General features: G+C 36.6%; 1 protein-coding gene across 1 annotated transcript in view; it reads left to right on the top strand.

Annotated features, from left to right (window-relative positions):
* LOC118910036 (kelch-like protein 4) overlaps nt 1-27,397 on the top strand; it is a 167,236-nt gene that overhangs the window by 73,508 nt on the left and 66,331 nt on the right. The window contains exons 4-5 of the mRNA XM_057495525.1: nt 10,505-10,634; nt 12,321-12,379. Of these exons, the coding sequence (XP_057351508.1) occupies nt 10,505-10,634; nt 12,321-12,379 (189 nt within the window). The remainder of the gene's footprint in view (nt 1-10,504; nt 10,635-12,320; nt 12,380-27,397) is intronic.

Below are 27,397 nucleotides of genomic sequence, written 5' to 3'. Positions count from 1 at the left end.
TGACCAGTGAGAGTAGCCAAGGACCAGAAACGAGCTAAAGAGGCGTTTCTGGCAGGCACGTAAAGGCTGAAGGGCGGCTCTGCCCCTGCTAAGAGGGAAAGTAAAAATATTATAATGGGTTTGTTTAACTAAAATTAAAGACCTTCCTCTCTTGGCAATAATTGATGTTACAGGAAGAAAGAACTTGTTCTTAATAAAGACTTGAGGAGATTTTTTACTGCTTTCTTAGTTTAAGACCTTGTAGGTCGACAAAAGGAAAGTGCCGATCCAGACTTAAGTTTCTGAGGAGATTGATGGGCGTAAAGCTACTTATAGGGCTTTTCGTACATGGGCGTCTAGCTTTTCAAAGATGGGAGCCAAGCTTATGCTAATCACTTTTTATTGACCAATGAGAAGAGCCTAGGGCCAGAACCGAGCTGAAGGGGCGTTTCTAGCAGGCTCCTAACGGCTGAAAGGCGGCTCTGTCAGTGGTGAGAGGGAAACTAAAAATATTATAATTGATTGGTTAACTAAAATTAAAATCCTTCCTCTCTTTGCCATACTTGATGATACAGGGTGAATGAACTGGTACTTAGTAAAGACTTCAGGAGACTTTTTACCGCTTGCTTAGTTTAAGACACGGTCATTCATGGAAAGGAAAGTGCCGATCTAGACTTAAGTTTCTGAGGAAGTTGATGGGCGTATAGACTTTGTAGGGCTTTTTATAGATGGCCATCTAGCTCATGCCAATCACATTTTATTGAACAATGAGAATAGACTAGGACCAGAAATGAGGGGAGGGGCATTTTTAGTAGGCTTGTAACGGTCAAAAGGCAGCTCTGTCACTGGTTACGGGGAATGTAAAAATATCATAATTCAATGGTTTAACTGAGATAAAAATCCTTCCTCTCTTGGCAATAGTTGATGATACCGGGTGAATGAACTGATACTTAATGAAGACTTGATCCAATTTTACACTGATTGCTTAGTGTGAGTCCTAGTAGTTCGACCATAGGAAGGTGCTGATCCACACTTACGTTTCCTAGGAGATTAATGGGCGTAAAGCTTTTTACAGGACTTTTTCTAGAAGGGAGTCTACCTTTTCATAGATGGGAGTCTAGCTTATGCCAAGTACATTTTATTGACCAGTGAGAGTAGCCAAGGACCAGAAACGAGCTAAAGAGGCGTTTCTGGCAGGCACGTAACGGCTGAAGGGCGGCTCTGCCCCTGCTAAGAGGGAAAGTAAAAATATTATAATGGGTTTGTTTAACTAAAATTAAAGACCTTCCTCTCTTGGCAATAATTGATGTTACAGGAAGAAAGAACTTGTTCTTAATAAAGACTTGAGGAGATTTTTTACTGCTTTCTTAGTTTAAGACCTTGTAGGTCGACAAAAGGAAAGTGCCGATCCAGACTTAAGTTTCTGAGGAGATTGATGGGCGTAAAGCTACTTATAGGGCTTTTCGTACATGGGCGTCTAGCTTTTCAAAGATGGGAGCCTAGCTTATGCCAATCACTTTTTATTGACCAATGAGAAGAGCCTAGGGCCAGAACCTAGCTGAAGGGACGTTTCTAGCAGGCTCCTAACGGCTGAAAGGCGGCTCTGTCACTGGTGAGAGGGAAAGTAAAAACATTATGATTGCTTGGATAACTAAAATTAAAATCCTTCCTCTCTTTGCCATTACTTGATGATACAGGGTGAATGAACTGGTACTTAATAAAGACTTGAGGAGATTTTTTACCGCTTGCTTAGTTTTAGACACGGTCATTCGAGGAAAGGAAAGTGCCTTTCTAGACTTAAGTTTCTGAGGAGGTTGATGGGCGTAAAGACTTTGTAGGTCTTTTTATAGACGGCTATCTAGCTCATACCAATCACATTTTATTGAACAATGAGAATAGACTAGGACCAGAAATGAGGGGAAAGGGCATTTTTAGTAGGCTTGTAATGGTCGAAAGGCGGCTCTGTCACTGGATGGGGGAATGTAAAATTATTAAAATTCAATGGTTTAACTGAGATAAAAATCCTTCCTCTCTTGGCAATAGTTGATGATACCAGGTGAATGAACTGATACTTAATGAAGACTTGATCCAATTTTACACTGATTGCTTAGTGTGAGTCCTAGTAGTTCGACCATAGGAAGGTGCTGATCCACACTTACATTTCCTAGGAGATTAATGGGCGTAAAGCTATTTACAGGACTTTTTCTAGAAGGGAGTCTACCTTTTCATAGATGGGAGTCTAGCTTATGCCAAGTACATTTTATTGACCAGTGAGAGTAGCCAAGGACCAGAAACGAGCTAAAGAGGCGTTTCTGGCAGGCACGTAACGGCTGAAGGGCGGCTCTGCCCCTGCTAAGAGGGAAAGTAAAAATATTATAATGGGTTGGTTTAACTAAAATTAAAGACCTTCCTCTCTTGGCAATACTTGATGTTACAGGAAGAAAGAACTTGTTCTTAATAAAGACTTGAGGAGATTTTTTACTGCTTTCTTAGTTTAAGACCTTGTAGGTCGACAAAAGGAAAATGCCGATCCAGACTTAAGTTTCTGAGGAGATCGATGGGCGTAAAGCTACTTATAGGGCTTTTCATACATGGGCGTCTAGCTTTTCAAAGATGGGAGCCTAGCTTATGCCAATCACTTTTTATTGACCAATGAGAATAGCCTAGGGCCAGAACCGAGCTGAAGGGGCGTTTCTAGCAGGCTCCTAACGGCTGAAAGGCGGCTCTGTCACTGGTGAGAGGGAAAGTAAAAATATTATGATTGCTTGGTTAACTAAAATTAAAATCCTTCCTCTCTTTGCCATTACTTGATGATACAGGGTGAATGAACTGGTACTTAATAAAGACTTGAGGAGATTTTTTACCGCTTGCTTAGTTTTAGACACGGTCATTCGAGGAAAGGAAAGTGCCGATCTAGACTTAAGTTTCTGAGGAGGTTGATGGGCGTAAAGACTTTGTAGGGCTTTTTATAGATGGCTATCTAGCTCATACCAATTAAATTTTATTGAACAATGAGAATAGACTAGGACCAGAAATGAGGGGAAAGGGCATTTTTAGTAGGCTTGTAATGGTCGAAAGGCGGCTCTGTCACTGGATGGGGGAATGTAAAAATATTAAAATTCAATGATTTAACTGAGATAAAAATCCTTCCTCTCTTGGCAATAGTTGATGATACCGGGAGAATGAACTGATAGTTAATGAAGACTTCGTCCAATTTTACACTGATTGCTTAGTGTGAGTCCTAGTAGTTCGACCATAGGAATGTGCTGATCCACACTTACGTTTCCTAGGAGATTAATTGGCGTAAAGCTATTTACAGGACTTTTTCTAGAAGGGAGTCTACCTTTTCATAGATGGGAGTCTAGCTTATGCCAAGTACATTTTATTGACCAGTGAGAGTAGCCAAGGACCAGAAATGAGCTAAAGAGGCGTTTCTGGCAGGCAAGTAACGGCTGAAGGGCGGCTCTGCCCCTGCTAAGAGGGAAAGTAAAAATATTATAATGGGTTTGTTTAACTAAAATTAAAGACCTTCCTCTCTTGGCAATAATTGATGTTACAGGAAGAAAGAACTTGTTCTTAATAAAGACTTGAGGAGATTTTTTACTGCTTTCTTAGTTTAAGACCTTGTAGGTCGACAAAAGGAAAGTGCCGATCCAGACTTAAGTTTCTGAGGAGATTGATGGGCGTAAAGCTACTTATAGGGCTTTTCGTACATGGGCGTCTAGCTTTTCAAAGATGGGAGCCAAGCTTATGCCAATCACTTTTTATTGACCAATGAGAAGAGCCTAGGGCCAGAACCGAGCTGAAGGGGCGTTTCTAGCAGGCTCCTAACGGCTGAAAGGCGGCTCTGTCAGTGGTGAGAGGGAAACTAAAAATATTATAATTGATTGGTTAACTAAAATTAAAATCCTTCCTCTCTTTGCCATACTTGATGATACAGGGTGAATGAACTGGTACTTAGTAAAGACTTCAGGAGACTTTTTACCGCTTGCTTAGTTTAAGACACGGTCATTCATGGAAAGGAAAGTGCCGATCTAGACTTAAGTTTCTGAGGAAGTTGATGGGCGTATAGACTTTGTAGGGCTTTTTATAGATGGCCATCTAGCTCATGCCAATCACATTTTATTGAACAATGAGAATAGACTAGGACCAGAAATGAGGGGAGGGGCATTTTTAGTAGGCTTGTAACGGTCAAAAGGCAGCTCTGTCACTGGTTACGGGGAATGTAAAAATATCATAATTCAATGGTTTAACTGAGATAAAAATCCTTCCTCTCTTGGCAATAGTTGATGATACCGGGTGAGTGAACTGATACTTACTGAAGACTTGATCCAATTTTACACTGATTGCTTAGTGTGAGTCCTAGTAGTTCGACCATAGGAAGGTGCTGATCCACACTTACGTTTCCTAGGAGATTAATGGGCGTAAAGCTTTTTACAGGACTTTTTCTAGAAGGGAGTCTACCTTTTCATAGATGGGAGTCTAGCTTATGCCAAGTACATTTTATTGACCAGTGAGAGTAGCCAAGGACCAGAAACGAGCTAAAGAGGCGTTTCTGGCAGGCACGTAACGGCTGAAGGGCGGCTCTGCCCCTGCTAAGAGGGAAAGTAAAAATATTATAATGGGTTGGTTTAACTAAAATTAAAGACCTTCCTCTCTTGGCAATACTTGATGTTACAGGAAGAAAGAACTTGTTCTTAATAAAGACTTGAGGAGATTTTTTACTGCTTTCTTAGTTTAAGACCTTGTAGGTCGACAAAAGGAAAGTGCCGATCCAGACTTAAGTTTCTGAGGAGATTGATGGGCGTAAAGCTACTTATAGGGCTTTTCATACATGGGCGTCTAGCTTTTCGAAGACGGGAGCCTAGCTTATGCCAATCACTTTTTATTGACCAATGAGAAGAGCCTAGGGCCAGAACCGAGCTGAAGGGGCGTTTCTAGCAGGCACGTAACAGCTAAAGGGCGGCTCTGCCACTGCTAACAGGGAAAGTAAAAATATTATATTTGGTTGGTTTAACTAAAATTAAAGACCTTCCTCTCTTGGCAATACTTGATCTTACAGGGTGACAGAACTTATTCTTAAAAAAGACTTGAGGAGATTTTTTACTGCTTTCTTAGTTTAAGACCTTGTAGGTCGTCAAAAGGAAAGTGCCGTTCTAGACTTAAGTTTCTGAGGAGGTTGATGGGCGTAAAGACTTTGTAGGTCTTTTTATAGATGGCTATCTAGCTCATGCCAATCACATTTTATTGAACAATGAGAATAGACTAGGACCAGAAATGAGGGGAAAGGGCATTTTTAGGAGGCTTGTAATGGTCGAAAGGCGGCTCTGTCACTGGATGGGGGAATGTAAAAATATTAAAATTCAATGGTTTAACTGAGATAAAAATCCTTCCTCTCTTGGCAATAGTTGATGATACCGGGTGAGTGAACTGATACTTAATGAAGACTTCATCCAATTTTACACTGATTGCTTAGTGTGAGTCCTAGTAGTTCGACCATAGGAAGGTGCTGGTCCACACTTACGTTTCCTAGGAGATTAATTGGCGTAAAGCTATTTACAGGACTTTTTCTAGAAGGGAGTCTACCTTTTCATAGATGGGAGTCTAGCTTATGGCAAGTACATTTTATTGACCAGTGAGAGTAGCCAAGGACCAGAAACGAGCTAAAGAGTCATTTCTGGCAGGCACATAACGGCTGAAGGGCAGCTCTGCCCCTGCTAAGAGGGAAAGTAAAAATATTATAATGGGTTGGTTTAACTAAAATTAAAGACCTTCCTCTCTTGGCAATACTTGATGTTACAGGAAGAAAGAACTTGTTCTTAATAAAGACTTGAGGAGATTTTTTACTGCTTTCTTAGTTTAAGACCTTGTAGGTCGACAAAAGGAAAGTGCCGATCCAGACTTAAGTTTCTGAGGAGATTGATGGGCGTAAAGCTACTTATAGGGCTTTTCATACATGGGCGTCTAGCTTTTCAAAGACGGGAGCCTAGCTTATGCCAATCACTTTTTATTGACCAATGAGAAGAGCCTAGGGCCAGAACCGAGCTGAAGGGACGTTTCTAGCAGGCTCCTAACGGCTGAAAGGCGGCTCTGTCACTGGTGAGAGGGAAAGTAAAAACATTATGATTGCTTGGTTAACTAAAATTAAAATCCTTCCTCTCTTTGCCATTACTTGATGATACAGGGTGAATGAACTGGTACTTAATAAAGACTTGAGGAGATTTTTTACCGCTTGCTTAGTTTTAGACACGGTCATTCGAGGAAAGGAAAGTGCCTTTCTAGACTTAAGTTTCTGAGGAGGTTGATGGGCGTAAAGACTTTGTAGGTCTTTTTATAGATGGCTATCTAGCTCATGCCAATCACATTTTATTGAACAATGAGAATAGACTAGGACCAGAAATGAGGGGAAAGGGCATTTTTAGGAGGCTTGTAATGGTCGAAAGGCGGCTCTGTCACTGGATGGGGGAATGTAAAAATATTAAAATTCAATGGTTTAACTGAGATAAAAATCCTTCCTCTCTTGGCAATAGTTGATGATACCGGGTGAGTGAACTGATACTTAATGAAGACTTGATCCAATTTTACACTGATTGCTTAGTGTGAGTCCTAGTAGTTTGACCATAGCAAGTTGCTGGTCCACACTTACGTTTCCTAGGAGATTAATTGGCGTAAAGCTATTTACAGGACTTTTTCTAGAAGGGAGTCTACCTTTTCATAGATGGGAGTCTAGCTTATGCCAAGTACATTTTATTGACCAGTGAGAGTAGCCAAGGACCAGAAACGAGCTAAAGAGGCGTTTCTGGCAGGCACGTAACGGCTGAAGGGTGGCTCTGCCCCTGCTAAGAATGAAAGTAAAAATATTATAATTGGTTTGTTTAACTAAAATTAAAGACCTTCCTCTCTTGGCAATACTTGATGTTACAGGAAGAAAGAACTTGTTCTTAATAAAGACTTGAGGAGATTTTTTACTGCTTTCTTAGTTTAAGACCTTGTAGGTCGACAAAAGGAAAATGCCGATCCAGACTTAAGTTTCTGAGGAGATCGATGGGCGTAAAGCTACTTATAGGGCTTTTCATACATGGGCGTCTAGCTTTTCAAAGACGGGAGCCTAGCTTATGCCAATCACTTTTTATTGACCAATGAGAAGAGCCTAGGGCCAGAACCGAGCTGAAGGGGCGTTTCTAGCAGGCTCCTAACGGCTGAAAGGCGGCTCTGTCACTGGTGAGAGGGAAAGTAAAAATATTATAAATGATTGGTTAACTAAAATTAAAATCCTTCCTCTCTTTGCCATACTTGATGATACAGGGTGAATGAACTGGTACTTAATAAAGACTTGAGGAGACTTTTTACCGCTTGCTTAGTTTACGACACGGTCATTCGTGGAAAGGAAAGTGCTGATCTAGACTTAAGTTTCTGAGGAAGTTGATGGGCGTAAAGACTTTGTACGGCTTTTTATAGATGGCCATCTAGCTCATGCCAATCACATTTTATTGAACAATGAGAATAGACTAGGACCAGAAATGAGGGGAGGGGCATTTTTAGTAGGCTTGTAACGGTCAAAAGGTGGCTCTGTCACTGGTTACGGGGAATGTAAAAATATCATAATTCAATGGTTTATCTGATATAAAAATCCTTCCTCTCTTGGCAATAGTTGATGATACCGGGAGAATGAACTGATACTTAATGAAGACTTGATCCAATTTTACACTGATTGCTTAGTGTGAGTCCTAGTAGTTCGACCATAGGAAGGTGCTGATCCACACTTACGTTTCCTAGGAGATTAATGGGCGTAAAGCTTTTTACAGGACTTTTTCTAGAAGGGAGTCTACCTTTTCATAGATGGGAGTCTTGCTTATGCCAAGTACATTTTATTGACCAGTGAGAGTAGCCAAGTACCAGAAACTAGCTGAAGAGGCGTTTCTGGCAGGCATGTAATGGCTAAAGGGCGGCTCTGCCACTGCTAACAGGGAAAGTAAAAATATTATATTTGGTTGGTTTAACTAAAATTAAAGACCTTCATCTCTTGGCAATACTTGATCTTACAGGATGAAAGAACTTATTCTTAAAAAAGACTTGAGGAGATTTTTTACTGCTTTCTTAGTTTAAGACCTTGTAGGTCGACAAAAGGAAAGTGCCGATCCAGACTTAAGTTTCTGAGGAGATTGATGGGCGTAAAGCTACTTATAGGGCTTTTCATACATAGGCGTCTAGCTTTTCAAAGATGGGAGCCTAGCCAATGCCAATCACTTTTTATTGACCAATGAGAATAGCTTAGGGCCAGAACCGAGCTGAAGGGGCGTTTCTAGCAGGCTCCTAACGGCTGAAAGGCGGCTCTGTCACTGGTGAGAGGGAAAGTAAAAATATTATAATTGATTGGTTTAACTAAAATTGAAATCCTTTCTCTCTTTGCAATACTTGATGATACAGGGTGAATTAACTGGTACTTAATAAAGACTTGAGGAGATTTTTCACCGCTTGCTTAGTTTAAGTCCTAGTCATTCGAGGAAAGGAATGTGCCGATCCACATTTAAGTTTCTGAGGAGACTGATTGGCGTAACATTTTTTTTTGGCTTTTTATAGATGCTCATCTAGCTTGGGCCAATCACATTTTGTTGACCAGTGAGAATAGCCAAGGACCAGAAACGAGCTGAAGAGGCGTTTCTAGCAGGCACATTACGGCTGAAGGGGGGCGGCTCTGCCACTGCTAAGAGGGACAGTAAAAATAGTATAGTTTGTTGGTTCAACTAAAATTAAAGTCCTTCTTCTCTTGGCAATACTTGATGATACAGGGTGAATGAACTTGTACTTAATAAAGACTTGAGGAGATTTTTTACTGCTTTCTTAGTTTAAGACCTTGTAGGTCGACAAAAGGAAAGTGCAGATCCACACTTAAGTTTCTTAGGAGATTGGTGGGCGTAAAGCTATGTATAGGGGTTTTTATAGATGGGCGTCTAGCTTTTCATAGATGGTCGACTAGCTTATGTCAATCACATTTTATTGACCAATGAAAAATGCCTAGGACCAGAAAAAATCTGAAGGGTCATTTCTAGCAGGCCATTTCTAGTAATGGCTGAAAGGCGTCTCTGTCACTGGTGAGAGGGAAAGTAAATATATTATAATTTATTGCTTTAACTAAGGTAAAAATCCTCTCTTGGCAATACTTGTTGATACAGGGTGAATGAACTGGTACTTTATAAAGACTTGAGCAGGTTTTTTTACTGCTTGCTTAGTTTTAGTCCTAGTAGTTCGACAAGAGGAAGGTGCCGATCCACACTCTGAGGAGATTGATGGGCGTAAAGCTTTTTATAGAGGGATAAAGTAATACACGCAGAACCTTTTTATGACATTTCTGGAATACGGATTATTCTCGGGACCAAATTAAAAAAATAATTCACATAAGTTACACCAGGTCAAGATGGATGCCAATGTCTGGGGAGAATTTTCCCGAAACTAAATCTAGAAGATGGAGATTTTGTTACAGATAAAATTAAAACTCCTTGATGCCGAAAATCTGTCTGTATCAAGCTAGAAATACATAATTAAAGTTTAGCTATAGTCCTCAGAAAGAAAAATAAATGCCATGAATGTGTGACTGGACTTTTGCTTCTTTGTTTCCTTTTATTACCTTTTGCTTCTCTATGGTGTCTTAGAAAAACTCCTGAAAAATACTGATCATAGGAATTTCACAAAATGTCCTCTAAAGTTAGCTTTTAAAATGCCTGTAATAATTCCAGCAGGAAAAATTGAGAATGGGAAGAAAATTACTTTGCTCTACCCTAAATCTCTTTTTATATGTGATGATATTGCTATACCAAAAACTCCTGAGCCAAGATAATAGTCTTAAAAATATTTTTAAACGTGTGACTCTAAGTGGCGTTGGTGGGTGAATGATTGCCTTTACTGTTCCCTTAAATGTAGACAATTAAATCTATTTTAAAACTCTATTTGTATAAGATGAACCATATGGATGAGTCAAATTATAAAGTTCATAATTGTTTAGTTTGTCTAAAGGTTCCCTTAAAATCAGTTAAAATACTTATAGCTAAAATTCTCTAATGTAGTTGTGAGTAGGCCTCTATAGCTTTTTTGTGAGGTGTTTGTTTGGTTCTCTCTTTAACATCCATATAGATAGGGTGTTTCTTTTTAGACCACGCGCTGTTTTTAATAACTTTCACATTTTTCCTGAGGCATTATACTCTATACCATAAGAAACAGAAGTGCCAATAATTGCTACATTTTGTGGTTGATAAAGAGAAGTCCTCAAGAGTAGAATTTCAAACAAATGTAGTTGACTTGCAGATGCCATAGTGTGAAGAAAATTTTCATCACTATTTTTGACTACACAGTGTGAGAAACTTACCAACAAAGGTGAAATACTTCCTCTTCTATTTTAGTGTGTCCTTTTTATCAAGTCTTCCTACTTAGAACACATGTAATTTTTAGTTTCTATACAGATATCTTTTGAAATTTTAGGAGATTTGTAAAACAAAGATATCTTACAGTTCTTATGTTTCTTGAGGCAGAGATTTTTAATATTCCTCTGTTGGCATTGGAGTATCATTAGAATGAGCTTCCAAACGAACTCAACCATTCGCAAGGTTAAAGGTTCGAGAAGACGACGAAGAGAAAGCTCTTCCCTTACAGATGAAGAAGAGGTACTGTGGTCTCTGGACCTAAAATATCATTTTCCTCTTCCATTGTCTATGACACTTGAAATTACAAGCATTATAGTGTTATCTTTATTTATATTACAAGAGTAATATTCAGCCAGACCCAGGGAGGGTGGGAGTGGATGGGCAATGCCATATCAGAATCTCAAAGCACAGGTGAAAAAGAGAGAAGAGAGTTACGTATTTATTAAAAGAGCATATAGAAAATGGTTGTAAATTGAAACAATTGTTTGGGGATAACTGGCTAATTATTTCAGGAAATAAAAGTAGAACCTAACTTCACACCTTTTATGCACTAATTGGCAGTGAATTAAAGACAACTTTAAAAATCAAATCAAATATTATAGGGACATGTAGAATAATATTTATATACTCTTTAGATAGAGGAGACCTTCTTGGGGAAGACAAGAATTCCAAAAGCCATAAATGAAAAAAATTTGATTTAAAAAATGTATCTGTATGGCAAAAGGGAGCATCATTGAAGTCAAAAGAAAAGTGAATTTGAGAAATTGACTGCAACACAAAACAAAGTGTTTTCATTGTAAACACTTATCATGATAAATATTCAAAAGGACCTACAAATTATTATCGATAAAACAACCAATCATATGTCAAACGGGTGGAAATATAAACAAGCAGTTCATAGTAGAGGGAACGAAGATAAAAAACACCAAAAATGCTAAACTCCTCTAATAATAAACAGGAAAATTAAAACAACAGTAAAATAACTTTTTTCTCCATCATATTGATAAAAAATGTCAAATAACTGGTAAAGAAGATGGACTTGAGCAAAATTACATGAGTTTAAATAATAGCTAGTTGTGTGATCTTAGGCCGGTTAAATTTATTTCTGATTCTATTTCTTCTTTTATAAATATGGAGATGATAATGTTTCCACATTGCAGAACTATTTTGTAATTGATTATGCCAAACTGTGTGCCATAGTTTCTGGCATTATAAGTCTTAAATAAATGTTTACTATTGTGATTCTTGTATTGTTATAATTATTGATATCAATGTTACTAGGACATATATTACTTAACATTTTGGGGAAATAATCCAGCTGTGTTTCTGAAACTATAAACTCACATCCCCTTTGAGTCTCTTTCCGGAGAGTTTATCTGAACAAATACATTATCTCTATGAAGGAGACTTGACTAAGTAATGAACATTTTTAGACATTAAAATGTTTTTCCAATGCACACATTTCTCAACATGGAAAATTTCAAGATTCAGTTATTTTTTATTGACCTATGTTCACCAAATCATGTGAGGCTTATGGAAACTATGTTTTTCTTTCCTTGTTTCCCTGTCTTTCATTTTGCCATATTTGGCATATTATGGCATTTGTATTTGAATTTATCAGAAGCTTACATCTTAGCATGATGAATGAGGCAAGGTAAAAAAATATTCAGATTAAGTGAGAAAAGTCTCAAAGACTTTAAAAGTGTTCAAAACACAGGTATGAGAATAACCACTGAGACTCTTAGAAAGTTTTTTGAAGTGGTTGTGAATTTTTTCAGAGTTATATACATCTTTAACATTTATAAAGGGTGGTGTGTATGTGTGTGTGTGTGTGTGTGTGTGTGTGTGTGTGTGTGTGTGTGTGTATAAAGGGTGCTAGGGTAAAGGTAAAGATTGTTATTCAGTTGTCATTTTTCTCTCTCTTAGGATTCAGGACGAAAGACACTTAAGTTTCTGGAAGAAGAGGAAAACTCAGCAAAATTCGGGTATGTGAGTCCTTTAAGAGCTCTATTCCCATCTAGAGGTTTATATCCAGACTTTATTTCCTGTTTGCCATCTCAGATCCCTCTCAACCCTATCCATTATCACCTTGATATCTGTGTTTCTGGCCCCATAATGGCAGCCTGACCTTGAATAGTGCTATTGCTTGAACAGTTAACTTTGGTGTTGTTGATCTCAGGCCATTTCAGAAGAGCAATTAAGTCAGCCAAATTGTTCACCTGTAAGTATCTAAGTCTCTCCATTACAATCTAATGGTTAGACTATTTAATGTAACCTCTTCTTTACTCTGAAAGGTTTAAAGAATTGTACATTGCATATATGTGTTTCCACTTCCATGGGAAGCAGATTAGTATGGTAAAATGAGACCAGAGGTCATGCTTTCTTTGAGCATGGGATCATTTCATGATTTTGTGTTCTGGGATGTTATGTGACTGGGCAAGGGCTCTCTACTTCAGGGCCTACCACAAATAATTGTAACAGTCAATTCGAGGCAGCAGGGCATAGCTGTAAATACCATGGACTCCAAAGTCAGACTTTGAAATGCTGAAAATCCTGCTTGAAATCCTGGCTCTACATTACACGTAGTGTTACTTTGACTTAACTTCTTTGTCCTTCAGTTTCCCATCTTTATAGTAGAGATGACATTTGTACCTGATAGGGAACCAGTTCTGCTGTGTCCAAGGCCCTTGCTTCCCATTACAACATGCTGAGCATAACTTGTGTTGAAGCTCATTGAGATGGACAAAGTAATAGGAGTTTAAAAACATCTACAGAATGAGAAAAAGTGTAGTGGTCAAAAAGAGTGAATAAATAAAGCATGCTTAAGAAAACTCACCTTGCCACTTCCCTGAGGTAAACCAGCTATTTCAAAAGAGTCCTTGTTTTAAACTTTGTTTAAAACAAAAACCAAAGTGAATATCTGTCAAACCATAGCAGGCAGGAAATGCCAAAGATGTTGACCTTCCCCTGGAAACATGTGACTTCCATTGTTGGCTGTGTAAATCTGGGACTTTTGTAGGAAGGACATGAGCATATCTTAGTTATCATGAGGCTCCATAAGTATCCAGGTTTAAATCATGCGAGACTTCATATATTATAGTCAGACATGCAGAGCTAGTAAATTAAAGAGAGTGTGAACTTTTGAAAAATATTCGATTTATGCACCTACTGAAACTTAGTTTCTAAGGTAAGTGTAAGCACAAATAAACAAGAAAAATACATGTTTATGTAACTGCAGAACATCAAAACCACTGACCTAGTCAAAGAAGAAAACCAAATGTTGATTTTAAAAATCTAAAACAAAAACAAAAAGAAATGTGTTACTATTTATTACGGGTATTGCATTGATGAAACTGGTTAAGGGAATCTTCTTAATTTTTAAAACTGAGCCCTGACTGTTTATGAACATTTTGACCATAACTTCTGGCCAAATTAATCACCCAAGTTCATCTGTTATGGTAGCGTGACGGGCATCTGCAGTATTCCACACTCGTGCTGCCATAATAGCTGTTTCCCCAACCCCTGAACTTCTTTCTCATTACAGTACATGGGCATACCACCCATTGTGTTGATCAAGACAGAAATCTAGAAGGCTTCCTTGATGCCCTTGGTTCTTTATTGCCCATAACGAATTCATCACCAATTCTGTGGGTTTTACCTCTGAAACATCTATCTTTACTCTGGCCTCTTCTTCTCATCTCTGCTGCCACCAACATAGTCCAAGCCACTATCATCTCTAACCTGGACTGTCCCAGTGGCCTTTTATATGGTCTCCCTGCTTCTGTGTTTCCTCTCCTGACCTCCTCTGATCCATTGTCCAAACAGTAGAGAGATATTTTAATCAGACCAACTTACCACCTTGCCTACAAGTGGTTTTCCATTGCAATTAGAATTGATGGAAATTTACATTTTAAAATATTAAAATATTACATGTTTCTTATTTTTAAATAGTTAAATGGATATTCTCAGTCATTCTCTCCACAGGTGTCCATTGTTAACCTTTTGTATATATCTGTCAAGAAATTCAAATATATCTTATTTCTGAGTAATTTTGGGGATTTTATTCTAATTTGGCCGTTGGTTGTCTTCCTTGATATTAATATGGTTACCCATTTGCAGGTGTTACTTATCTACTCAGATGCTGTCTCTAATTAATTTCCAAACAAATAAGCATTTTATTTTGTGTGGCCATTTAAAAGAAAAGCAAATATACACCCTAAACAACAAAGTCTTGAGGAAAAATATACAAATTAGGCAATTCAGACCACAAAAAAGCACACTGGGCTCAATCAATACTTAAAGTGGTCTTATGTTGGGTGGGCTAGAGTATTCCCAAATCAGAATTTTTAAAAAGTCTTTGATATGTCCCAAATTATCATATTGGAGAAAACTGTGTTTTTTATTGTTAAATGTTATCAGGCAATACAACATCTGCATGAACAAATTCTATGTATAATAAGAAATAGTAGCTACCCAGAGTAATTCATTTTTAGAGAAATAGCTGCTGAAACCCAAAGGATTTTTGATGGAATGAGTCCAGTAACTTAGAATAAACTAGGAATAAGCTAACCTGGTAGACCCTTCACATTGGACTGTTATTAGATGTACTCATTCATACTTAACTGGTATTTCAGGATAAAATATTATTGAATCAACAAGCTATTAGGAGCAAGACATAAGTATTTTCACTCTGTGTAAAATCATGGTGCATTTGTACCCTTACAACAGTATGTGAATCTGCTTGCTTTGCCTCAGGAAAGGTAGAGTGAAATAGGTTTAGAAAGTATGAATATAAATAGTTAATTGATGCCAGAGCTATTCATAAAACTAATTTTTTAATTGATAAGTTTAACTCTACCAAAATAAAATTTGAAAGAGAATACATATCAATTGAAAATATTAAAGTACAAGAAAAGAAAGATTACTTCTTGCTAAAAAGAGTGCTAAATGATTTAGGACAATTTTATCTCAATTGGTGCTTCAGAGTGTACTACTAGTTGATGAGAATTTTTCCTTCAAACTAGGTTATACAGATTCACACTACAAAAGTTTTATAGATCATTAGATATGTCTAGTAATGGTTTATTATGTGAATCTGGTGTTAGTTTTCATCCATATCCTTTAAGGTTAATCTCCTGAAGGAGAGCCATGCCCACCCTACCTGCCACTGCCACAGAAAACATTCTCAGATGACTCTTTCAGGGTTTATAGTAACTTAATTGGATACTGGATCAGATATTAATGTAATAGTTATAAGGAAGGATATATAAAAGTATAGTTAATGGGCATAAAATTAAAGGAGATTTGTCCTGTGCCCTATGATCCTGCTTCACTATTTCCAGGTGCAGTTTCTACCAATATTGCAGATGGGTGGCACTCTGCCATGCTTGCTAAGGATTCTTTCAGTTACCAAAGGGTAGCCACTACAATGCCTGTGAAATCAATTGCCTTATACCTTGCTCACTTTATTCAAACATGGCAGAGACCAAGAACTTAAGACCAGGACAACGATAACACTAATTACTCTGAGGCTCACGACTTTATATTTAAAGAGTCAAATTTATATACCATTTGAAAGCTTACCTGGCATTTCATCTACTACTTGTTTGAAGCCTGCTGAGCAGGGGATCACACTCTGTAAGTATATTTATAACGAGCTTGCCTTTTAATATTCTTCCTATATCTTAAAGGGGGAGCAGGTTAGAATAAGACACATGGACACCTAGGTGTTTTGAGGTGAAGAGGATCAGTTTACAAAGCCTGTGGGCTTTAAGCTGGTATTCGGGTATGTGCTGGCCTTCACATTCCCTCTGACTTGATCCAAAGCAACACTCAAGAGTGGTTCAGCTATTCATTACTCATGGAATTTAATAGTCATGTAGGTAGTCCATAAATTAATCTCTTACAACATTAATGCTTATTTTACGGTATCATCAAAGTTATGTTATTCTGTCAGGATAATATAATTAATGTATGGCCTCACTGGACTAGTCTTTCATCAAAAGTAGCAACTATTGGTCCATTCATGATGAAGAGGTTTGTGTTTTTCTAATTAATAGAGTATTTTCAGAGCGATTTTAGGTTTACAGAAAAATTGAAAGTTCCCATCATCAGTACCACAGAGTCTTGATTACTGTAGCTTTACATCTAGTAAGAATTCAAGTCAATTTAGAGGCAGGCCAATGAATTTGTTGTTCTTCCATATTGTATTGGGTATTTTGGATCTTTCACTTTTCATATAAACCTTAGAATTAGTTTATCAATAGACATAAAACAATTTGTTGGGATTTTGCTTGGGGTTGCACTGAATTTATAGAAGAAGTTGGAAAGAGCTGACAGCTTTACAATGTTGTCTTCCTATCTACATGGAATATGGAATCTATTCTTTTATTATTTTTTTAATGTCCATAGAATCATTATTGATGGCCCTTCTTTCATTTCTTACAATAGTAATTTATGTCTTCTCTCCTTTTTTCTTATTTAACCTGGCTAGAGGTTTATCAGTTTTATTGGTCTTCTTAAGAACAGGCTTTTGGTTTTATTGATTTTCTTTATTGAATTCCCACTTCAAGTTCATTGTTGTCTTCTCCAATTTTTATTAATTTTTCCTTTTGTGCTGCTTATTTTTTATTTACCATATGCTTCTTTTCTAGTTTCCTGAAATGGAAACTTAGGTTATTGATTTTAGATCTTTCACCTTTTCTAATATATACATTTAATGCTGGAGATTCTGTCTAAGCACTGCTTTCACTACATGCAACAAATTTTGGTAAGTCATGTTTTTAGTTGATTTAGTCAAAAATATTTTTAAACTTCCCTTGAGACTTCTTCTTTGACAGATGTGGTATTTAGAATGGTGTTGTTTAACCTCAGTATATTTTAGGCCTTTTCAAGCTACCATTCTTTCATTGATTTCTAGTTTATTTCCACTGTAGTTTAAGAGGATACATTCTATGATTTCTATTCTCTTCAGTTTGTTCGGGTGTATTTTATGGCTCAGATTGTGATCTATTTTGGTGACATTCCATGTGAGCTTGTGGACAGAATGTATCTGCTATTGCTAGTTGAAAGTCTATATGTGTTAATTAGATCCAGTTGATTGATGGAGTTGTTCAACTGTCTTTACTGATTTTCTGCCTACTGGAGCTGTCAATCATTAATATAGGAGGATAGAAGTCTTAAGTTATAATAGTGGATTCATCTGTTTTTTTCATTGCAGTTCTGTGAGGTTTTGCCTCATGAATTTTGATGATCTGTTGTTAGACACATTGGCATCAAGGTTTGTTATAGACTGTTAGTGAATTGACTCCCTTATAATTACGCAATGCCCCTCTTTAGCCCTGATAATTTTCCTTGTTCTGAAGTCTGCTGTCTGAAATTACTATAAGCAACTTTCTTTTGATTAGTGTTAGCATATATCTTCCCTTTACTGTTAAGCCATATGTTTTTATATTTAAAGTGGGTTTCTTATAAACAAAATAGAGTTGGGTCTTGTTTTTTGATCCATTCTGACAGTCTCTATCTTTTGATGTTTTTAGAACAACTGACATTTAAAGTGATTCCTGAGAGTTGGATTACTATCCACCATTCTTTTATTGTTTTCTATTCATTGTTCTTGTTCTTCTTCTGTTTTTTGGTTTTTCACTCTTTTCCTGCCTTCTTTGCTTTTAATTGAGCATTTTACGTCACCCATTTTCTCTCTACTCAGCATGCCAGTTATCTTTCCTTTTTTACTTTTTTACATTTTTTAGTTACACCTCAAGGCTGCCCTTGAGTTTGCAATATACATTGGCAGCTAATCAAAGTCCTTTTTCAAATACAGTACACTTCTTGATTAGTGCAAGTACTTTATAGAAAGTATTCTTAATTCCTCCCACCAGTCCTTTATGCCATTTCTGTCATTCATTTTGTGTATCCATAAACTTTAATTACTAAACAGTTTTTTGCTGTGCTTATTTTGAGCAAACTGCTATCTGTTAGAGTAATTAAGTACAAGGAAGATAAGTATTTTATTTTACTTTATTATTTTTGAATGCTCTTCATTTCTTTATATATTTGAGTTTCTAACCTATACTATTTTCCTTCTTCCTGAATAATTTATTTTAACATTATATGGAAGGCAGGTCCACTGGTGACAAATTCTCTCTTTTGTTTTTGCCTGAAAAAGTCTATTTCCATTTTATTTTGAAGGAAAATTTTTGTGGATACAATATTCTAGGTGGATGGCATTTTTTCTTTTTTTTCCAACACTTTTTCCAACACTTTCCACTTTTTTCTTGATTGCACAGTTTCTGAAGATAACTCCATTGTCATTCTTATCCTTGCTTCTCTGTAAGTACGGCTTTCCCCCAATCCTGGCTTCCTTAAGGATTTTCCCTTTGTCCTTTATTTTCTCCAGTTTGAATATAGTATGCCTGGATGTTGATATTTTGGGTGTTTATCCTGCTTGGTGTTTTAGGAACTTACTGGATCTGTGGTTAGATGTATATTTTTAATTTTGGAAACTTGTAGGATTATTGCCTCAAGTGTTTTTGTCTGCTTGCCCTTCCTTCCTCTTCCCTTCTCTCTTTCCCTTTTCCTTACTTCTTCCCTCCCTTCCTTCCTTTGATTCATTCACCTATTTCAGGCATTCCCACTATGCCCACTTTACAACTTTTTCAATTGTCTTTTGAGATTCTGTTCTGTCTTTGTCGTTCTTCTCTTCTCTTTGCATTTCAGTTTTAGAAGTTTTTATTTAAGTTTATTCAGGCTCATGGATTCTTCCTTGTCTGTGGTCTAGTCTATTGATCAGTCATCAGAGGCATTCTTCATCTGTTACAGTGCTTTTGATTTCTGGAATTTCCTCTTGATTATTTCTTAGAGCTTCTGTCCTTCTTCTTGCATTACCTGTCTGTTTCCTGACTTGTCTCCACTTTTTACTTTAGAGCCCTTAGCATATTAATCATGGTTGTTTTAAAACTCTGGTCTGAATCTGTGAGTCATATTTGAATATGGTTCTCATGTTTGCTATGTCTCTTCAAACTGTGATTTTTTTTGTCTTTTCGTATATCTTGTAATTTTTTGTTGAAAACTGGGCATGGTATACTGGGTAAAAATAACTTGGGTAAAAAACCATTTAGTGTGAGGTTTTATGTTTATCTGGCTAGAAGTTAGAATCTTTGCACTGTTTGCTGTAGCAGTAGGTTTCAGAGACTAAAACTTCCTCGAATGTTCCTGTTTTTGTTTCTCTTATTGTTGAGTTTCTCAAAAGAGTTCTTTTTAAATAATGTCTGAAACATGCAGTTCTTTCAACTGTGTTCTTACGTTATTATACAGGAGCCTTACTGATGTGGTAAGATATGGGGAAAGGAGGAGGAAAATGGAGGAAGCATTTCATTATCCTACGAGTAGGTATCAGTGTTTTAGTGAACTTGCGCCCCTGAGCTGTGACCTTCATAGGTGCTTCTTAGTCACTAATGCCCCCCTTAGGTGAGATGGGAAGGCTAGAGGGGGCTGGAATTGAGTATTTCCCTTCTCCCATACTAAAGGCTGGAATGCCGTGGAGTCAAGTATTTCCCTCCTTTGGATTAGTTTGGCTCTGTAAAACCCCAGCAGATTAGGCATTTATAAAATAGTTTCCCTTGAGGACAAACTTTGTTAAGAACAGAATGCTCTGGGTGTGTTTCAAAAGTGGTACACTTTCCCTGTCTCTTAAGGAAGCAAGAGAGGATTTTTCTCTGATCTTCACTATGAGAACCTGGTAGGATTCCTCGAGATAAACTAACAAACTCATGGGATCCTCTATAGGTTTTAACTCAGACTTGGCCACACTAAGGCCCCAACACTGTCTCAGTTACAGCTTATATTTTCCTGCCTTGGTACTAGTTCTCGTGGATGTTTGTGCTCCTCAGGTTCTGCTCCTGTGAGTTGTGATTCTCTGTATTGACCTCTCTGGCATTCCAGTTTTGGAGGCCATGATTTGCCCTGCATCAATTCCATGATGGATCTAAGAAGACGTGTTGATTTTCAGGTTTCTCTGCTTGTTTTTTGTGGGAATGGAAGTGACAGCTTTAGCCTAAGCATTTTCTGCGATGGACTGGAAACCAAAACTAATTGGGTTTGTTTTGTTTTCTGGTGTGAACAGTTTCTTTGGTTTTGCTTAAGTAACCTATGTAGCAACAACACCTGACAATTACTGTCTCCAAAGCAACATATCATTTTTCTTCATGATTTTAATAAAATCAGTGTGTATACGCAATACATGAGTACATGTTCATGTGGTTTTCTGCCAGTGCTACAGAGGCACAGAGGTTCCTTTTCATCCCTTCTAACGCCCTTTCCCCTCTGTTATGTAATCCCTGTTAACATTTTGCTGTATAGCCTTCCAGACACTTTTATACCTTTATCTATGACCTATATCTCCATTACTATATTCATATATCTATTTAAATTTATATTATATGAAGATGTATATAACAGTCTTTAATAATTTAACCTTTCTAATTTTGGACACTGTTTTCTTCCTAATGTTGCTTATTTGTGGTTTTATCTTTCTTGTTCTTGATCAGACTCGACAATAGGTAATTTCATTTTTTATTTTGGTATCATTAATCTACAATTACCTGAGGAACATTATGTTTAGTAGATGCCCCCCTTCACCAAGTCCTCCCCACATACCCCATTAGTCACTGTCCAACAGCGTAGTAAGATGCTGTAAAATCACTACTTGTCTTCTCTGTGTTGCACAGCCCTCCCTGTGCCCCCCACATTATACATGCTTATCGTAAGGCCCCCTTTCTTCTTGCCCCCCTTATCCCTCCCTTCCCACCCATCCTCCCCAGTCCCTTTCCCTTTGGTAACTGTTAGTCCATTCTTGGGTTCTGTGATTCTGCTGCTGTTTGTTCCTTCAGTTTTTCCTTTGTTCTTATGTTCCACATATGAGTGAAATCATTTGGTACTTGTCTTTCTCCACCTTGCTTATTTCACTGAGCATAATACCCTCCAGCTCCATCCATGTTGTTGCAAATGGTAGGATTTGTTTTCTTCTTATGGCTGAATAATATTCCATTGTGTATATGTACCACATCTTCTTTATCCATTCATCTACTGATGGACACTTAGGTTGCTTCCATTTCTTGGCTCTTGTAAATGATGCTGCAATAAACATAGGGGTGCATATGTCTTTCTCAAACTGGGCTCCTGCATTACTAGGGTAAATTCCTAGGAGTGGAATTCCTGGGTTAAATGGTATTTCTTCTTTGAGTTTTTTGAGGAACCTCCATACTGCTTTCCAGAATGGTTGAACTAGTTTACATTCCCACCAGAAGTGTAGGAGGGTTCCCCTTTCTCCACATCCTCGCCAACATTTATTGTTGTTTGTCTTTTGGATGTTGTCCATCCTAACTGGACATCGCTAATCATCAGAGAAATGCAAATTAAAACTGCAAAAGCAGTTTTTACAGGGATGTTTTTAATGATACAATCCTACAATAAGAAATAAGAAAAACATCATCCAATCTAACCTTACACATAAAGGAACTAGAAAAAGAATAAACCAAGTTCAAAGATGGTAAAGGGAAGGAAATACTCAAGATCAAAGCAGAAATAAATGAAACAGAAATTTAAGAAAATTAAAAAGATGAATGAAACTAAAAGCCAGTTCTCTGAAATAAAGAAATGATAAATCATTAGCCAGACTCAAAAGAAAAAAAGAGTTCATAAGTGAAATCAGAAATGAAAGTGAAATTACAACCAACACCACAAAAATACAAAAGGTTCTGAAAAATTCAATGCACTAATAACAAACCACCAGAAAGAGAAATTAAGAAAAAAATCCCATTTACAATGGTATCAAAACAAGTGAAATACCTAGGAATAAATTTAACCAAAGGGGAGTCAAAAGACCTGTACTGGAAACTTTTAAAGGCATTGATGAAATTGAAGATGACAGAAATAAATGGAAAGATATTCCATGCTCATAGATTGGAAGAATTAATATTGTTAGAAAGTCTGTACTTCCCAAAGCAATCTACATATTCAATGCAATCCCTATCAAATACCAATAGTAGTTTTCATAGAACTAGAATAAATACTCTTTAAATTCATATAGAACAACAAAAGACCCTGAAAAACTAAAGCAATCTTGAGAAAAAAGATCAATGCTGGAGATGTTACAGTTCCCTATTTCAAACTATACTACAAAACAATAGTAATCAAAATAGTATGGTACTGGCACAAAAACAGACACATAGATCAATGGAACAGAATAGGGAGCACAGAAATAAACCCACATTTATATCGCTAATTAATGATAAGTAAGCAAGAATATACAATGGGGGGAAGGATAATCTCTACAATAAGTGGTGTTAGGAAAACTGGACAGCTTCATGTAAAAAAATGAATGGGACCACTTTCTTACACCATAAACAATAAACTCAAAATGGATTAAAGACCTATATGTAAGGCATGAAATCATAAAATTCCTAAAAGCAAATAATGGGCAGTAAACTCTTGGACATCATTCGTGGCAGTACTTTTTTGGATTTCTGTCCTCAAGCAAAGTCAACAGGAGCAAAAATAAATGATCGGGACTACATCAAACTAAAATGTTTTTTTGCACAGCAAAGGAACCATCAACAAAACAAAAGGGCAACCTACTGAATGGGAGAAGATATGTGTGAATGTTATATCAAATAAGGGGTTAATATACAAAATATATAAACAACTCATACAACTCAACACCAAAAGAATAAATAATTGAATTAAAAATGGGCAGAAAAGCTGAACAGAAATTTTTCAGATATCCAGATGGCCAGCAGGCACATTAAAATATGCTCAATATAACTAATCATCCTGGAAATGCAAATCAAAACTATAATGAGATACTACTTCACTTCAGTCACAATGGCTACTATCAGAAAGACAACAAGCAAGTGTCCATGAGGATTTGGAGAAAAGGGAACCCTCATGTTCTATTGGTAGGAATGTAAATTAATGCAGCCATCATGGAAATCACTATGGAAGATTCCCTAAAAATTAAAAATAGACTGTGTGATCCAGTAATAACATATCTGGGTATTTATCTGAAGAAAAGAAAAGCACTAATTCAAAAAGATATCTGCACTCCTGCTGTTTATTGCAGCGTTATTTGTAATAGCCAATAAGCAACCTAAGTGTGCATTGATACGTGAATAGATAAAGAAGATATGGTTTATAGATACAATGGAATATTACTCAGCCATAAGAAAGAATGAAATCTTCCCATTTGTGACAACTTGGAGGGACCTAAAATGTATTATGCTAAGTGAAATATTATGCAATGTGAAGTCAGACAGAGAAAGACAAATGCCATATGATTGCACTTGTATGTGGATTCTAAAAAAAAACAGAAGAAAAAAGAAAAAAGGAGAAAATGGAAACAGACTCATAAATGCAGAGAACAAAATGGTGGCTGTCATAGGGAAGAGGGATGGGGGGATGGAAGGATGGGCAAAATAGATGAAAGGGGTTAAGAAATAGAAACTTACAGTTTTGAAGTAATTGTCATAATACATAAGAAAAGCACAGCATAGGGAATATAGTCAATATTATTGTAATAACTGTGTGGTGACATATGGTAGCTTCACTTATTGTGGTTAGCATTTCATAATGTGTATGCATGTTGAACCACTATGTTATACACCTGAAACTAATATAATACTGTGTGTCAACTGTACATCAATTGAAAAATATCTTTATTTACATTGATGAAAATTCAGTAAACAGCAAATGTAAACAATCAACAAAATGAAAAGACAGTCTACAGAATATGAAAAACTATTTGCAGATCATTTACCTGATAAGAGGTTAATATCCAAAATATATAAAGAACTTATCATTCTTAATGGCAAAATAATAATAATAATCTGATTTTTAAATGAGCAGGGTACTTGTATAGACATTTTTCCAAAGACATACTAATAGCCAACAGGTACATGAAAAGATGTTCAGTATCACTAATCATCAGGGAAAAGCTAATCAAAACCACAATGAGCTACCACCTCACACCTGCTAGAATGGCTATTATAAAAAACATAAGAGCTGTGAAGTGTTAGTCAGAATATTGAGAAACAGGAATCCTTGTGCATTCCCACTATTTGTGGGAATGTAGAATGGTGCAGCTCATATGGAAATCAGTTTGGAGCTTCCTCAAGAAAGTAAAAATAGAGCTATTATATTATTTAGCAATCCCTCTTCTGCATATATATGCTGAGGAAATGAAATCAGTATTTCAAAGTGATATACACATTCCTGTGCTCATTGCAGCATTATTCTCATTAGTCAATGCATGGACATAACCAAAATGTCCATTGATGAACGAAAAAAGATAATGTGATATGTATATATATATGTATAATTTTTTTACACTGTCTAAATGTGTATATGTATACATATATATACACATATGCACACACACAATAGAATATTATTCAGTCATAGAAAAAGAAGTAAACCTGCCATTTGTAACATCATCAATGAACCTTGAGGGCATTAAACTAAGTGGAATAAGTCAGCCTGAGAAAGACATATACTGTATGATCTCAAATGCATAATCTAAGAAAGCCAAACTCAGAGAAACAAAGAGTAGATTGGTAAATTGGTGGTTACCAGGGGCTGCGGAGAGGTGGGGCGGGGGGCGAGGAATGGGTAGATGTTGGTCAGAGGATACAGATTTTAAGATATACGGTGACTAACTTCTGGGAATCTAATGTACAGCATAGTGCTATGGTTAATAATTCTATTATATACTTGAAAGTTGATATGAAAGTAGATCTTCAATGATCTCACCACAAAAATAAATGCTAATTATGTGAGGTGATGGATGCGTTAACTAACCCTATTATGGATTCACTTTGCAATGTATGTATGTACGAAGTCACAATGCACACCTTAACTTACACAATGTCATTTGTTAATTATTTCTCAAAATAGCTAGAGAAAAAGGGGGTAAAAAAGGAGATAATGTATAGATATTAGCTAAATGAGGAAGGAAGTTATAAAGTAGAGTAAGACATGATGCTATTGTCTGAAAATAGCTAGAGTTTGAGAATAGTGTTTGAAATAAAAGAATAGGGACAGAGGGTAGAAAAGTGGTTGACAAAGACTAGGGTGTGGGGGAAATAGGGAGAGGTTCATAAAAGGGTACAAACTTTCAGCTATAAGGTAAATATGGTCTAAGGATGTAATTTAACATGGAGACTATAGTTGATGACACTGTACTGTATAATTGCAATTTGTTAAGAGTAGAACTTAAATGTTCTCACCAAAATTAATTAATTAATTAATTAATATGTGAGGTGATGGATGTGTTAATTAACTAGATGGGGGAATCCTTTCACAATAATGTGCACCTCTATCATCATGATGTGCACTTTATATATCCCACTGTTTGGTCAATTCTACCTCAATAAAGCTGAAAAAAAAAGGAATGTTAAATATATTTGATGTTTTACCAGTGATATTTGAGATAGACAATAGAGAGTAGTGTGTCAAAATCACCTAAGAACCTTTTTTTTTTTAAAAAAAGGATTCCTGGAGGGGGAGGGGAGGGACGGGAAAAAAAAAAAAAAGGATTCCTGGGCTTTGCACTAGGCATACTGAATCAGAATCTCCGGGGATGTGGCCCAGGGATGGATACTTTTTGAAAAGTTTACCAAGTGATACTGTAATAGCTCCACTGAATAGATCTGATTGGTGTTTGAAGACCACTGGTACAGGGTACATGCAAAGTTTTGATTCACTGGGTTCTGTAAACTTTGTCTCTGTATGTGTTATTTCATCCAAAAGCAGCAGTCCTGAATTTTATGATGTGGTAACTCAAATGCCTTAATTGAATTAACAGTTTAATGCCTTCAATTTTTATAAAAAGACATTAAGAGAAAAATTGGTTTGTGAAATCTTGTCTTTTACAAAATTACTCAAATATTGTCCATTGAGTAACGAAATGTTCATCATTTAATGAGTCAGTAAACAGGTTCTTCCTACCTTTATGCCAAGAAAAAGCCTGTTTCCCTCAATAAACTTGTATGCCTCCGTTTCTTAGAAAATTATATGACAGAACATGTTTTCCTTTGATTTGGCTTCAGCAAGCTTAGAATATACTGTACTGTTCAACAAAAGTAACTAATTTACACCAGGTACTGGCTAATTTGCTCTCTTCTGTTCAGTTGTTTCTTTGCCTGTTTTGAGATCTTTTATAATTTTAAGTCTGATTGCAGTGGTTCTTTAGTATATGTTTTAATATTTCCCACCACCACAATCCTTTCTGGAAAAAATTAGAATAAAAATGATAAATTCAGAACTTTGGACATAGAAACATTGAAGGTATATTTTCTTATGTCTATTTGTATGTATACATGTGCCTGTGTATTAACTCACTGAAAAGCAACAACCTTATATTGTAGGAAGAAAAAGAGATAGCCATCAAACATTTTGCAAAGAGCCTTGTATATGTTATGTAGTTATTTTTTTAAATGAGTGACTATGTGTATCTAACGATCAAATTGCAATTTATACCTGAGAAGGGGAAGCACAAGTAGACAATTTGTGGATTTTATTTCTGTATGTTCTTTACTTTCCAATGGCTCTTTGTTTCATATTTTATGCCTTATTTACGACTATGTGTTATGTGAAAGCTTTTCCAGGACCTGTCTCTCTGGTATGCAATGCAGAAACAGGTAACTCAAGTACATTTTTGTTTACCAAGAACCACGAATCAACACTTTAAAACTGTTATTCTTGTAAACAGAATTACAGAAATTTAAGTTATTCCTTAGCTATCTGTCATTTTTTGCTGTGAGTATTAGCAACCATTTGTTCTTTAGCCAGTGCACCTACCTGCCCCCTGCATCCAAGCCAAATAGTATGAAACTATAAAAATGCACAAATAGTTGATTACAAATTTGTTCAATAACTACAGCTTAGCCCTTGAAGCTCACAGAAACATAATACATGGCAAGTAGAATATATTTCCAAGAGAAATGAGG

The sequence above is a fragment of the Manis pentadactyla genome, chromosome X (genome assembly GCF_030020395.1).
Source record: "Manis pentadactyla isolate mManPen7 chromosome X, mManPen7.hap1, whole genome shotgun sequence".
Taxonomy (NCBI): domain Eukaryota; kingdom Metazoa; phylum Chordata; class Mammalia; order Pholidota; family Manidae; genus Manis; species Manis pentadactyla.
The sequence above is the reverse complement of the archived record's forward strand: the minus strand, read 5'-3'. Positions and strand labels throughout refer to the sequence as shown.